The 16408-nt window shown below is 35.0% G+C and overlaps 1 protein-coding gene across 3 annotated transcripts in view; it reads right to left on the bottom strand.

The window, feature by feature from the left end:
* LOC136030292 (uncharacterized) overlaps positions 1 to 16408 on the bottom strand; it is a 50691-nt gene that overhangs the window by 25331 nt on the left and 8952 nt on the right. For all 3 annotated transcript variants that reach the window (XM_065709157.1, XM_065709159.1, XM_065709158.1), the window contains exons 2-3: positions 6434 to 6524; positions 1172 to 1294 (exon numbers count right to left, since the gene is read on the bottom strand). In XM_065709157.1, the coding sequence (XP_065565229.1) occupies positions 1172 to 1199 (28 nt within the window). In that variant the 5' untranslated portion in view covers positions 1200 to 1294; positions 6434 to 6524. The remainder of the gene's footprint in view (positions 1 to 1171; positions 1295 to 6433; positions 6525 to 16408) is intronic.

The raw sequence follows: 16408 nt of genomic DNA on the forward strand, positions 1-16408 counted from the left end.
TCTATTCATACCTAAAAACCAGGATTTTCTATGATATTTCTAGAAAATCAATTAACTAGCACAACTGAACCAGATGGTAGAGCATCAAACACATGATTTGGGGTATCAGGTTTGGATCCGACGTTAGGCTTTTTCTTTCATTGACAAAAAGGACTTTAAAGGTAGGGGAGAAAAAAACGGTATTAGAGAATTTTAGACGTTTAGACAGATACAGAACTCGATTAAATGATTGGCGGGGACTGGGGCTCTTTTCTCTTTGCAAATTCCAAATTCTTAGTTTCACTAAGTCTGTCCGGTTTTGTCTCACAGCTGGATGGTCCATTCAAAATTCATGAATGGGGAGGGGGAGGCAGAAATGAACAAGCTTATACTGGGATACTTCTCCACAAAGGAGTATGAACTGGGTTTCCTCACAAAGGAGTATTCGTTGACTTTCTTCAAAAAGGAGCATATAAGTTAACAAATTAAGTTTAACAAATTAGTTAATTTAACAAAATTAACTAATTTGAGAATTAACAAATTAGTTAACAAATTAGATAAATATGCAAGAGAATATGAAAATGATCCTAAAAATTCTGATATTTCGACACAAATAGATGTTTGACAGAGGAAATAAAATTACTAAGGACCGGAACTATGTTGGAGGGACAGGCAAACATCACTTCTGGGCTAAGCATCTGGATGAACTCCAAAGTAAAGAACTTAACTACCTAAAGAATACTTAAGCACTATTCTTAAACAAAATATCTATGCTTAAAATTATAAGTCCACAAACAAAAAACTAAAATTTCCCCCCCCCCCCTAAATTATTAGCAGTCTGGAATCAAAACCAGTGAAACTTTTTATAAGTATTTTTTTTTACTTTTTATATTTATTTAAAATGGTTAAAAGGCTAAAAATTTGGCAACTAGTCCACCCAATTGCAGTTTAAAAACAAAAGATAAAATTAAACGAAAAAGCAATTAAGAATCAAAGGATGGCTCCAATTTAACCATTGAAACTTTTGCCTCTCTTTGTCCAGAATTCCCCCTCCAAATCAATGGTAGATCATAACCAAAACAAGTGATGTATCTTCTTAGTTTTCCTAAATTGACAGTTTAAAGCAGTAAATTAATTTAGCCTAATTCTAGTTGAATAAACAACAAAACAAACAAGTTAGGATAAAAATAACCATTGAAGTGTGACCCTAAGTAGACCATTGATACTGCTGGTATTGCATCAACACCATGCTTCTGACTTGCTTCTAGACCTCGCCTCCCATAAAAAGCAGGGAAGAGTCTCTTCTTTGGAAGTCCTGAAAAAAGAAAAAAAAAAGTAAATACAGAATTCGGGCACTGGCGAACCAGAATCTCGATTCTAGTGTTACCAGAAAAATTAACTGTAGGACACTAAAGTGGATGATTCTTTAAATTCCCGTTTGCACATGTGAAGTCATATATATTTGAAGTGATTGGTGACCTTCAAGATGAACGAAAAAACTAATATTTTTACCTTCTAAAAAAAAAATTTACCTTTTACCATTAATAAAAATGAGTTTTTATTGAATATAAAAACTACATGGAATATAACATAACAAAATAAAACTTATACAAACGAGATTTTGACATTTAACTTGACTTCTACACATCATGACTGCAGCCTACAGCATGACCTTGGAGAGAACAACTCTATCTCATAGTAAACAAACTGTTAAAAATATGTATAATATCCATAATCTCCTTTATAATCTCCAATACTGATTACATAATATAGGAGTATTGCACTCTCAAAATATAGGAGAATCCGCTCAAAACAATATGGGTAGCCTATAAGAATAGAAACTGGCACTAGTGTCGGCAAAAAAAAAAAAACACTGAAACCATCTAGCGTCTGGTGAAACTTAGCATTTTTCAAGCTTTGTAATCATTTTTCTGTCCGAATCTGAGATTAGACACCTATTATACTACACTATTTCTACCAACTGCATAAATTCAAATGATTTTTCTTATTAATATACTTAAAAATTCCAAGTGCCACCAAAAGCTAGATGATATTGGGGTTTCTCGTCGACTCTATCGCCAGTTCTCACTTTTATAGTGTAACCATAATCTTTGATGAGCACTTTTCGTTTTTTTGTTTTACTAAACCTGCTGATATTTTGTAAAAGAGTTAAGGACTAGTGGCCTAGCAAATTAATAATGTTGAGGCTTTTCTAAACTCAACACTGATTGTTACTCAACATTGGTAATTAGCAAAATCCGTTTCCTAAGCTGCTATCAAAGGAAAGAATATCAGAACAATGTGTATTCAGTCAGAATATTATTCTCCTGATTTACATCACGCTGCTGATCTTCTCTTCGAGACTAGCTTAGTAAATACTTTCAGCAATTATTTGCAAAGCTTGGAAAAGTCAGATAAAATCTTTAGGCGCAACAGCAACATCTGGGGAGCATACAGTAAAACGAATTACCATTTAACACAAGAATTTAAGGTGTCAGGCGAGTTGCAAAATACCTGATCTTGTTACAAGATGAAGAAGAAGAAAAAGAAGAACGGTAACAATACCTTCGTTAAATCACCTAACTTTCAAACAGACTATCAAAAGTAAAAGGTGTCTACAAAAGGCTAACTAATAAAAGATAAAAGGGAAATTTCTTGAGTCTCGCTTTTGACGTTTACAAGTCAATTAGCTCATTCTCCCTCTCAACATAGCACCGAAAAAAATAAAGAGGTTAAAAGAATTTAAGCAAAATCATAGCCAAATAAAAGATTGATTGCTACAATAGCAACGAGAAAACGCTCAGGGCCCAGAAGCACAATAGGACTTTCTGAACATATTTTTGGGTTTTAGAACAAAAACGAGAGCTCATATGGCACTTGTGACGAGGCCGGACGAGCCAAGAGCCAAGAACCAAGAACTCATATGGTATGAGCTCTGGCAAAATTCTAAGAATCAATAGATTGATTTAAAAGGAAAATCAGAGGCTTAATGCCGGTCGGGATTTAAAATAAGAGCTCTGAGTCACGAGGTCCTTCTAAATATCAAAATTCATTATTCATTAATATTTCCTCTCCCTTCAGCCCCCCAGATGGTCTAATCGGGGAAAACGACTTTATCAAGCCAATTTGAGCAGCTCCCAGACACGCTTACCAATTTCGATCGTCCTAGCACGTCCAGAAGCACCAAACTCACCAAAGCACTGAACCCACCCCCTAAATCCCCCAAAGAGAGTGGATCCATATGGTTACGTCAATCACGTATCTACGACATTTGCTTATTCTACCCACTAAGTTTAATCCTGATTTCTCTAAGCGTTTTCCAAGACCCCTCCAACTCTCCCCAATGTCAAAAAATCTGGTCAGGATTTTAAATAAGAGCTCTGAGACATGAGTTCCTCCTAAATATCAAATTTCATTAAGATCTGGTCACCCATTTTTAGGTTAAAAATTCCTCATTTTTTTTTATTTTTCCAATTCAACACCCCCCAGCTCCTCCAAAATGAGGATCCGGTCGGGATTTAAAATAAGAGCTCTGAGACACAATATCCTTCCAAACATTAAATTTCATTAAGATCCCATCACCCATTCGTAAGTTAAAAATACTTCCTTTTTCTATTTTTTCTGAATTAACCGGCCCCTCACTCTCCCCCCCCCCATATGGTCAAATCGGGAAAAAGACTATTTCTAACTTAATTTGGTCCGGTTTCTGATACACCTACCAAATTTCATCGTCCTAGCTTACCTGGAAGTGCCTAAAGTAGCAAAACCGGGACCGACAAACCGACAGAATTTGCGATTGCTATATGTCAGTTGGTTAATACCAAGTGCCATAACAAAAAATAGACATTTTGAAAAGCTTGGGACACGCTTTATTAATGGAAAACACTTTTTTTTTTCAAAACAGAATAACTGACCCACGACTCCTGAATTCAAATTGATTCGAGTTGAATTAAAATCAGCTTGGTGAATTATGATGAAAAAGTTAATAGCCATGGCTAGTTGGAGAAAAAGCCAAGACAGATAGTTTCAGTGAGAGGCAAACCTGGTATAGGCCTTAATTCAGAATTGTGCATAAATGATGTCATTTCACTAGTTGATAGATAGTCTATCATTCATCCATCCTAGGGCAGAACTAAGGTAGATTCAAAATATACTAATAAATATAATATAATATAAAAACTATACTATATAAAACCTATGACACTGGTAATACTTTGAACAGGTTCAAAAGAGTTGCATAATGCAGTTCTTAAATCCCAATCTTGACTCTTGACTATTTAACTTTAAAATCATTTTACATTAAAGATTAATTTCAGTAATTAGTTAACTAGTTTATACGAGTAATAATACTTGTATATACTTACGCGAACAACTAAAGTTATCCTATGTATAGTTAATCGAATAACTAAAGTTACTGGTATACACTTATGCATAGTTATTCTAAAAATCGAAGTTACTAGAACTCAAATATAGTTATGTATAGTTACTTGAATACCTAAAGTTACTCAAACTCGAATTTACTTATGCATAGTTATTCGAACAGCTAAAGTTACTCGTATATACTTACGTATAGTTACTCGAATAATCACAATTACTTGAAATCGAACATAATTATGTATAATTACCCGAATGACTGAGGTTACTCGTACTCGAATTTACTTATGTATAGATGCTTGAATAACTAAACTTAATCGAACTTGATTATACTTATGTATACTTAATCGAGTAACTATAGGCAGTAAAAAATACTGACTTAAATGTCTTATAAACTTCACTTCACGGTAATCTGAATATTTATAATCTGGAAATACGTTCTCATAAAGAGAAAATTCATAAGATGGTAGTTATATGTGCATTCAAAACAGCCTATAAAACCAGAGCTTCTAGCAACAATAAATGTTGTAAGTTTAATTAAATATTTGACGATCATGAGGGGTTAAAAAGCTGTAAGCTTTAGGTGTTCTTTGCCATTTTATGCCCAGCTTTTTAGTATATACTGGCTGTGTTGCTGTTTTAGCCATTGTTTTTAATTTTCCATATTATTAAACTTTTTAAACATCATTTTCCTCTCAATATAAATTCTAATGAGAATGTTAAAGTGAAGGTCATAGGAATACAAATCATCAAAACAATATCTCGATTCATTGGTCCAATTATACAAAGCAAAAGAGTTGTGAATTGCAAGAAACGCAAGAGCATTTCTGCGGGAATAATCCACATTAAGTTGGACTTGCTTCAACTTAGGTTTTTTCATGCAGACTGGCAGATAAAACGCTAAAAGTGTCTTTTTACGCCGACCTTTTTGGCGCTTTGGACCCGATTTTTAAGCTACGATCTTGATAGATTATAGATTGATCCTGATAAGGTTATTGCTAAAAACAAAATTTGCATCTACTTTTCCAGCTAAAAATTAACATTTGTCAGCATCATGGAGAGAAGACTATTGTCAGACATTTCTTGACTTGGCAAAGGCCTTTCCGGTGCAAGCAATATGTATGGTAAATTCGGACACAAGGTTTCCATCAAATTTACTTATACCGTCCAGGTATTTGAAGTTTCCACCCTCCTCCTCCCAACTTGAAATTTCCCAACCTCCTATCGATTTCAACTCGCATCTCAAGGCGAGACCACTTTAGGATGGTCTTAATAAGGTTATAGAGGACTTTCCTGTTCTTCATGCTGGTTGAAAGTCCAGCTTGGTCGTCTGTGTTTGAGACCTAGGTGATATTTCTTAGCAAATTTCCTCAAAGATGAAACATGATAAGCGTGTAAATTCATCAGCGGAATCCCTACCAAAAAGAAGAAGACTCTAGTTCAGCCCAATTCCAATTTTATTTGGAGGGGGGAGGGTCATTTTTTATATTCAAACCCTGCGCAAGGTTACCTTTGGGTTGAATTTTTCGAATTACCATTTACTTTTTTAGCTAGGGGATCAATGAAGAAACCAATATTTGTTCCTTCTTTTCAAAAAAAAAAAAAAATTCTTTTGCCCATGTTGGGCAGAAGACTTTTTTCTCTTCCACATTACTGGGAATTTATTTTCTTCTTATTTTCCCTAATATAGGTTATTTTCTCTTCCACATTTCAGTATTTATACCGTTTTTTCCAGAAGGAAAGATTACTCAAATTGGCAATTAAAATTTTTTATAAATTATTACCATCAGCATTCTTGCCTATTAAATAGGGAGGTGAGATTTTTCCTAGAAAAAGTCCTCTGAACATCCCACTTCCTATTAACTTTGTATACCAATGATGACACCCAACTTCCACATTACTGGGAAAACACACCTGTTTCTGTTCCCAAAACAATATTGACTCAAACAGTTTATATTTTGATTAATAAAGATAAGCTAGAGCTGAATTATTGTATTTCCGGTGCATATTTCAATATTACACTTTATTTATGAACCAGCCAAATATAAACCATGAAAAACGAACATGTGATCAAGCATACCTCTAAATGCAACTCCCAAGAATTTATTATTAATTTCAAAGGCAAGTGTATTCTCCTCCAAGTCCAAGATCACACGGATTCGGTCTCCAATCTGAGAATGAGAGAAAAAAGATAATTAAACTAATGTTTATGATCTAAAACAAAGACAAAATTTTGATTTTACTACAGTGTACAAGTAAGACTATAAGCAAAAAAAAAGTTTTGCCATAGAGAATTATTTAGAAGTTGGTCATAGCTAGTTCTACTGTACCTGAAAACAGTAGTTTTTAAAGATTTCCCTTTTAGTTGTTTCAAAATTGTGAAGCTTTTAGAGCACTACTACATTTTCGTCAGTGTTGCCATGCTGAAACGTGAAAAGAAAAAGCAAAATTAAGTAGATACATTGGACAATGCTTTTCATTCACCAAAATTTCCCAAAGCCATCCCATCTTCATAGAAGAGGTGTACATTTTTAAGCTGTTTTTTTTTCTCTCTTCAATTTTTAACAATTTATGTGGTAGCAAAAGTTTCCAAAAAGATCAATTCAAACAATCACATGTAATTTCCATTATCCTTTCTGCTCTAAATAATAACAATTTATAATTGATTTTTTTTTGGATATGATTTAGTTGAAATTTTGCTCGTAACTTCTAGACACGCATCTAGTAGTACATCCAGAACCATTATGTAAGTTCAGCCCAGCTCCCCCCCCCCCATAACAATACCATGCATACCAACTTCCTCTCCAAGTCGTGCAGTGCTCTTTTTTTTTAGAAGAAAACCAAAGTAAGATTTATCTTTTTAATCCTCCTTTTTCAAATTCAAGTCTACGTGTTTATAGTAATATATACAAATTACGTTTCATCTACTAAATACAATGACTAAGTCTTATCGCAGCCGAACACCACTTCACTCTAACACCAATCCACCCTTCACTCTACATCCTACCAAAACACCAGTCATTAGCAACATGTGCTAATAAACTTGATTCACATGGGTCAAAGAATGTCTTCAATTGATTGGTAGGTGAGAATGGTCAATAAATCGACTAAATAATGAATACAATGTCACTCAAATTTATTGGTCAAACAAACCAAGATATTTCCAGTTGCAAGTATTAACAAGAAAACGTTATTCCCCCTCTCCTCCACCCTGCTCTCAACTATCAAAATGATAACCCAGGAAAGTGGTGGCATGAAATAAGTTTGTTTTGTATTTTAAACCTTTTTTCTTACAAATAATCCTTTACCCGCCCTCCCTTTCCCAAGGGTTAAATGCGTGCTTACCAATGGTGCAAATGGTCTTGGAAGAAAGGGGTAATTACTTTGAAGTTAAGGTACTATTTTTACTATCTGAATATACCTACAATACATCTCCCCCAACAACCTTCATCAAACTATTTCCTCTTGAATGAGGTATTTTTGGGCTGAAGGCTACTGAGGCATTTTGTCGGTAAATATAGTAAAACATGTTTCAAATAAGCCAGTAAAAGGATCCTGATTTAAAATATTTTCAACCTAATTCAGCAAACTGACTAACACACAATTTTCTAAACAATAGCGAGTAGCATGTTGTTATCTTTAAAAAAAATCTTTGGTAAGTAATAAAATATCCATTACTAGGAACATTTTCCTAGAAGATTTTCTATAAATCTTAAGCTTAATTTTTCATTTATAATGAACTTACCAGATATGTGGGCAACATTTGATAATTTGGGCCATAGGTCTTTACGCTAAAGTATTTCATTGTTTTAAAAAGTAGAGTTGTGAGAAAGAGCCAAACTTTAGCGTATAGAATGAGGCATTGAGGAGGGGACAGTCCCTTTCATATACTGAATAATTTCTGTTCGTTTAAGTTTTAATGTCGCTCCTTACTTTCAGTTAAAAAAAACTTGCTTTTTTTTATTTAATTTCTGAACGTTTTTGAATTAATGCAGGTTTTGATTTTGGCTCAACGTAAATGAATAATAAAAACGAAAATTACATATAAATTTTACTTTTTTTTGGCTAAATGGCTGGGTCAAAGAGAGAAGGGGGATGGGGCCTAGTTGCCCTCCAATTTTTTTGGTTACTTCAAAACGCCACGAGAGCTTTTAATTTTATTAACGAATGTTTTTATTAGTATTTAAACGAACAAAAAACAAGTTTTTTAAATGAAAGTAAGGAGCGACATTAAAACTTAAAACGAACAGAAATTACTCTGTATATCAAAGGGGCTTTTCCTCCTCAACGCCCCGCTCTTTATGCTAAAGTTTCACTCTTTCTCTTAACTCTACATTTTAATACAGTAAAAAACTTTAGCGTAAACACCCCTCGTCGATACCTCACTCTTTAAACTAAAGCTTAAATTGTGTCCCAATTCCTTAAGAATGAACCCTGAATCACAAAGGTCGTAAAATAAATAGTTGAAATTACTAAAGATACTTTAGCGTAAAGAGCGAGGTATTCCGAGGAGGAAAAACCCTCATATGCATAAAAACGAACGTTTTTATTAGTAATTAAACAAAAAAACAAGTTTTTTAAAATAAAAGTAAGGAGCGACATTAAAACTTAAAACGAACAGAAATTACTCTGTATATCAAAGGGGCTTTTCCTCCTCAACGCCCCGCTCTTTTCGCTAAAGTTTGAATCTTTCTCTGAACTCTACATTCTAAAACAGTAAAAAAAACTTTAACGTAAACACCCCACGCCGATTCCTCGCTCTTTACACTAAAGCTTAAATTTTACCCCAATTCCTTAAGAATGACCCCTGAATCACAAAGGTCGTAAAATAAATAGTTGAAATTCCTAAAGATACTTTAGCGTAAAGAGCGAGGTATTACGAGGAGGTAAAACCATCATAACGTAATAATTTCTGTTCATTTTAAGTTTTAATGCTGCTCCTCACTTTCAATAGAAAGCTTTTCATATTTATTTTTTCATTGTTTTTTTATAATAATGCTAGAAAATCCTGCGATCCCTCCACTGAAAGTCTCTTCCCCCATGAGAAGTTCCTCCATGGAAAGATCCTCCCACGTACCCTTTCGCGACATTCTAGGACCACTGAGTCGATACGATCACCCCTGGAAAAAAAAGCAAATGAACACGCATCGTTGTAACACGCATTTGTAGATAGGGACTTGAAACTTCTACAATAAGGTTCTCTTATACGCTGAATCTGATGGTTTGATTTTCGTTAAGATCATGTGACTTTTAGGGGGTGTTTCCCCCTATTTTCTAAAAAGAGGCAAATTTTCTCAGGCTCGTAACTTTTGATGGGTAAGACTAATCTTGATTAAACTTATATATTTAAAATCAGCATTACAATGCGATTCTTTCGATGTAACTACTAGTATCAAAATTCTATTTTTTTGAGTTTCGGTTACTATTGAGTCAGGTCACTCCTTACTACAGTGTGTTACCACAAACTGTTTGATAAATACACGTAACTTACAAATCAACTTTCTTAACGAACTTCTATATGTGTATATTTTTTATTACGTATATGTTGGGATTAGCTCCCTGTTCAATACCTACCTTTATATACTAAAGTTCAAATTTTGTTCCAATTCTTTAAGAAGGACCCCTGAATCAAAAAGGCCATTTAATTAGAATAAATATATCTTTTTAATGACTAAGAATACTTTATCTTAAAGAGCTAGGTACTGACGAGGGGAGAAACCACCTCATATACATGATAATTTTAGTTTGGTTTAAGTTTTAATGTTGTTCCTTACTTTTAGTTGAAAAAACTCGTCGTTTTATTTAATTTCTCATTGTTTTTTTTTAATTATGCTGGAAAATCCAGCGCCACCCTCAAAGAAATTCTCTTACCTCATGAAAAGTCCTCCAAGGAAAGATCTTCTCACGTAATCCCCTCACCACGACCCCCCCCCATCACGAAAAAAAACACCTGAAAACGTCAGTATACTTCAAAATAACCAATACTATATTCAAACAATGGGCAAAGTTCATAACTTGCAGCCCTTCCCCAAGGGACTATGAGGGTTAATGCATCCTCAAAGACGTAGCTACTGGATTTTTTTACTATGCTAAACAAAATTGCTGTCTCAAAATTTTGATCCAGTGGCTGGAAAAAAATGAGCGTGATTGGGGGCCTAGTTTTAATGCTGCTCCTAACTTTCAGTTGAAAAAACTTGTTTTTTATATTTAATTTTTCATTGTTGTTTTAAATAATGCTGGGACATCCAGCGCCCCCCTCATGGAAAGTATCTTCCCCCCTGATAAATTCCTCCATGGAAAGATCCTATCATGTCAAATACGAACCCCCCCCCCCCGCCACCAAAAAAATATACCTTAAAACGTTAGTATACATCGTCAATAATCAATACTATATGTAGACAATGGGCAAAGTTCATAACTTGCAGCCCTTCCCCTGGGGACTATGGGGGATTAAGTTGTCCTCAAAGAAATATTCATTAGGTTTTCGACAAATTTTTGATCCGGTGACTATGGGAAAAAAATGAGCGTGGGAGGGGGCCTAGTTACCCTCCAAATTTTTTGGTCACTTAAAAAGGGCACTAGAGCTTTTAATTTTAGTTAGAATGAGCCCTCTCGCGACAGTCTAGCACCACTGGGTCGATACAACAACCCCTGAAAAAAAGAACACTTTTGTGGTCTTTCTTCTGGCAAAAAATATAAATTCAACATTTTTGCAGATAGGAGCTTGATACTTCTACAGTAGCCTTCTCTGATATGCTGAATCTGATGTCGTGATTTTCATTAAAATTCTGTGACTTTTAGGGGGTATTTCCCCCTTTTCTCGAAAATAAGGCAAATTTTCTCAGGCTCGTAACTTTTGATGGGTAAGACTAAACTTGATGAAACTTATATATTTAAAATCAGCCTAAAATAGCAATTCTTTTAATGTATATATTGGTATCAAAATTCCGATGTACATATTCATATCAAATCAAATTTTAGAGTTCCTCTCTGGTTTGTTACTGCTTGAGACTCATTACTACTACTTGAGTACATTACTGCTGCTGATCTGCCAAAGGCCGACCATTCAGTGCTTAAACACCTGTTTTTGCGTAGACTGTAAATACATCGATTCTATAAAACTTCCTAGCCTATAGAATCCTATGCACTGGTAAAATTTATGTGATAACACTCATGAAAAGAAATATGAAAAAAGTTAACCTAAGATGAGGAAACAAATTAGCATGAAATGTTGAAGTAATATTAAAATAAATCCAAATACACTATGAGCACGAGGGTTGTCAAAAGGGCGTATCTGTGATATCCTAGGTAAAGTTCATACTACCAGGGCATGTTAAGGGGGATGTTGAGCTAACCAAAAGGCACAATGAGCATGCTACTACAACCTTAATAACTACTGAGGCCAAGAGCCATTAAGAAGAAGCTTCCAGGGAATGTTGAGGGGATGCTAAACTAAATGAAAACACTGGAAATTGAAAAAATTACGATTGCAATTTTGAACATATCCCCTTATGTGCAGATCTGGCGTGTTTTAAAAGTTGTTGTATTTTCTCTGTACTAAAGCGTGTTTCAAAAGTGTTGTACAAAAGAAGGAGGGTAAGAGGGCGACTATATACAGAATGCACTGAATAGTTAATCACCGAAAAGATTGATTACAATTTTGACCACAACCACTTATGTGCAGATTTGAGGTGTTTTAAAAGTTGTTGTAAATTTGCTCTGTGCTAAAGCGTGTTTTAAAAGTGTTGTGCTAAAGAGGGAGGGGGGAGAAAGCGAGTATATACAGAATGCACTGAATAGTTAATCACCAAAAAGATCAAAGAATAAAGTTTATACCAAGCTGTAGGAGGAAGGCAGTTACTTGTCATAGTATCATCATTTAACTTGTCAGAATTTAAAAAAAAAGGTAAAAGATACGGCATTAGACTTTACAGTCCATACCGGCGGTGCTGATCTCCGTTTCTTGGCCCTTCAGCCAGGAAGTGCAATGGGGGGTTGGGGGCCAGCCATCCTGTGCTTTCGCACACCCTTCCTGTTTACTTTCCCCAGATTTCTCCAGGTACCCATTTAGAGCTGGGTCGACTCTGGCTAAGCTTACAGAGTCAGGCCACTGACCCCCGTCCCAAACTGAAGAATTGGGCACACCGGTATTCAAACCCGCGTCCTCTCAGACAAGGGATCCCGAATCCAGCACACCAACCCATTCGGCCATTGATCACTTTTCGTCAATCTTTCCTACTCACAGGGATATCCATACTGCAGTAACATTCCAACCACAAATAACGTTTATATTTGGTTTAGTTTTACGTTTGAGATCAGCCACATACCCAGAACTTGGCCAACTACATTCATTCCATAGCTGGAGCCATTAGTTTTGCTTTACTTTTTAACAAATTTAAACAAGGGTAAATTGACCAGATAGGTTTTTGTGTTCTTTAACGAATACGTTACCGAGGTACGGCAGCTTCTTCTGCCTTTTTCATACACATCACAAGTTGGTTATAATAACAGTAAATATTGGCTTTACCATTTGTAGGTACCTGGCACTGAAGAAGATGATATGGAATGCATATGGTAGAAAGAAAGGCAATTAAAGTAGAGATGTAGTATGGTATATTTGCTTTGCTCCAGTTGCTTTTTTCAAACCACTTTGATTTTTCTTGCAAGCAATTGGTTTTCAATAGATCAATATCCAATGTAAATGTTGCTGAGATTGGCATGTGGTCAGTATCTTACTCGTTAACATAAAAATGAGCATAAGAAGAGATAATACCAGGCAAGCAATCAATATGATCAATATCACTTGTACTTCCAGAGTGATGAACATATGAAAACTTGTGGGATTTGGGCATAATACAGTACAATGGAAGACACTCAAAAAGTAAATCACTTCTCACAGAAGATCAACTGATATCAGTATTGAGGTTCCCAATTATTATATACTGTAGAGAGTTTGACAGTACCTGATTCGCAAGATACTTCAGCAGACCACACACCTTTGCAAATTTAGTCAAGGATCTGATCAAGTATCCTTCATATGGGAGATAAGAGTTTATAAATACAATACTGCCAATATACACAGCCAAAAAAGATTCGTTGGAGTAGAACAGTACTGGGGAGGGTAATTGAATGTCCTGTTTGAAGACACAGGCTAGTCAAATGGGAGGGCGACTGCCAGTAACTTTTGCTGGACTCAGGAATGCAATATGATGCTGATTTTGATGCAAAAAATTCAAACTTGAAGCAGAAAGAAAATGCTCCTGGAGACATACCAAACCGTAGTAACTGTACAACTCATCAATAACAAAATCCTTATCTTTGGTGCCGTTTATATTAAACGAAATAACTGAGACTCGTGCACTAATGGTTGATTTCTTCTTTTTTTTCCTTTTTTTCTTTTTTTTTTAACAACAGGGTCGTGTTTTATTTTTCTAAAGGTGTAGATGGTGTCTTGATAGGACGTCATCTGAAATAGTAATGGTGGTAGATTGAAGTTTTGGATTATCAGACAGGACAAAATCTAGGTTTGAGGTTGACCCAGAGTTATGAACCCAAGAGAAAGATTTAGATTTCTGTAGTACGGACATGAAAAGCGGATGCAAACTTCGTCAGAAGTATTGGTGAGGTAATTAGTCAGCATAGAAATACACAGCAATAAAAAACATCCTAGCTCAACAGCAATATAAATGTCACTCAAATCTAACAATGAAGTGGTGAACTTTATATTTAATGAAATAGCTAAACTTCCAGTTGTAATATTTGCTGGCCTGATAGAAAACTGAGAATCAGGCAAACACTCAAATGATGACACAATAGTCAATAATTTCTATTTTTTTACAGTTACCATTAATATTCTAACATAAATTTTTAATGCCCGAGGGAAATAACGTTCTTTCTTTGGCCTTGAGTGAGAAGGTGTTTTTTCTTTTCTACACAAATCAAGCTGTTACATCTGTGGGTTTTTCCACAGTTTGAACATTTTATGTCTGCTTGGCATGCTTGATGCTTATTACTATGATTACCCACACATCTAATACACTTGGTTGGGTTTGAACACTCTCAAGCAAAATGTACAAATCCTTGGTATTTTAGACACTGCTTGGGCTTTTGATTGATTGAGTTACACAAAATAAACAATGTTTGATCTTCACTCCAAACTTCAATGCATGATCAAGGTCATTATTTGTTTTAAGCTTCAGCTGTACAACTCTTAAATTTGCAAAGCATGTCATAGAAATTATATTTTCAACAAGCACAGAGATTTCAGAAACATCAAAATCAGTGTCCATTTTAAAAATTATTGTGCACTCAGCTTCATACTATTAGTTTCATACCCAAATTTTCATACTATTAGGTGCTGCAGCCAATGCAAAATCTTCATCAACCATTTGGACTACCAGTCCATTTTGGCAACTAACAATATGTTTCGCCTTGTCAACACAGCCAAATTCTTCACAAAATTATGCTGATTTGTAGGGTTTTGCAAATTAATGCTGTAAGGAATATTTAAAAGCACTACAGGATCATAGGGGGATTGGCAAGCAGCCGTCAATGGCCAGATAACTGGATTTGAACTCTGTAAACATACTCACTGTTTTTTACTAAAAAACTAAGCCTCAGGACGCGTTTGTTGAGGCGTGATGCCACTATTGTAAGGGGGTACATTGGAAAAGAGGACATGTCTGTTGGATCAGGTATTGCAAGCAGCAGTAAATCTTCCTTTTCTTTGAGACTACATAACAGTTGAAAAATATCCAATAAAACAATGATGTTGGATGTGATCTTGTTCTCCTGTCAAGTATGTCAACCTTTAGAGCAACTTTGCATATCAACTGCAAGCTTAATTGCATTTTTTGCAAAAAATAGAGCACAAACCTTTATCACTGTGTCTTTATCCTTGGCAATTGACTGCTGTAAAAAAATCAGCAAAAGTTCATAAGTTAGACCAATTACTAACTTTTCAGCTACTTCTCTTTTGGATGATTTTACATGATTTAAAATGATTTTGTTGGTGATATGGCTTTGTGAGTTCTGACAGAACTGATTTTGATGTAGCCTCATCTAATTTAGCACATCAGCATAATTTTTACAAGCTACTTGTGCCATACAGAACCCAATTTGACATTTTTTAGCCACTTGGGGGATTCCTTGGTTTTGTTGCCTTACTGGGCACCAATTGATGTTGATGAGCAGCTTTCAACACAATGGCACACATGTATGATTTTGGTCTGATTTCAGGGTCTATTCTATTCAGTGGGCACTGGTGTGACTGATGTTTCTCTGAGCACCTCAAACATAATGACTCTTTAGCTCTACATTCTTTTTGAGTGTGTCTATATTTCTGGCACTTGGGACACTGAAGGACTCAGCAATAGTATTGGTGTAACTCCCTTTTTCTTGCAAAGCACCAGAGATTTGTTGCTAGGGTCCTACTCTAAAAAATAATCAATACTGCAAGGTTATCTTGAAGTTTTTTACATTTCTTGTCGTATCTTTTCTGCCTTACACCATCTTTCCAAGTTTTTGGGATTTAAAGCTCTCCTTGATTTCCTCAATGGATAAGTTAAGAGGGATACCTTTAATTATTCCTCTTACTATAGGTTGTATTCTTTTTGCTTTTAGAGTGAGATTGCAGAGTTTGCTGATGAATAAAATCTTTTCAGCCTCATCTTTGCCTTGTAGATATAATTAAACAAAAAAAACTAGTTTTTTTAACTGAAAGTAAGGAGCAAAATTAAAACTTAAAACAAACAGAAATTGTTTGTTTTAATAATTGTCTGTATATGAAATTGTTTGTCCCCTCCTCAACGCCTCACTCTTTAATTTTAAAAACTTTAAAGTTTTTAATTGTTTTAAAAAGTAGAATTGTGGCAAGAGTCAAACTTTAGCATAAAGAGCAACATTGCAGAGGTGACAACCCATTTGATATATGGAGGAATTTCTGTTCGTTTTAAGTTTTAATGTCACTCCTTGCTTTGAGTTAAAAAAAAAAGTTTTTTTATTTAATTTCTGAACGTTTTTGAATTAATGCATGTTTGATTTTGGCTCTCTGCAC

The sequence above is a fragment of the Artemia franciscana genome, chromosome 8, assembly GCF_032884065.1.
Source record: "Artemia franciscana chromosome 8, ASM3288406v1, whole genome shotgun sequence".
Lineage (NCBI taxonomy): Eukaryota > Metazoa > Arthropoda > Branchiopoda > Anostraca > Artemiidae > Artemia > Artemia franciscana.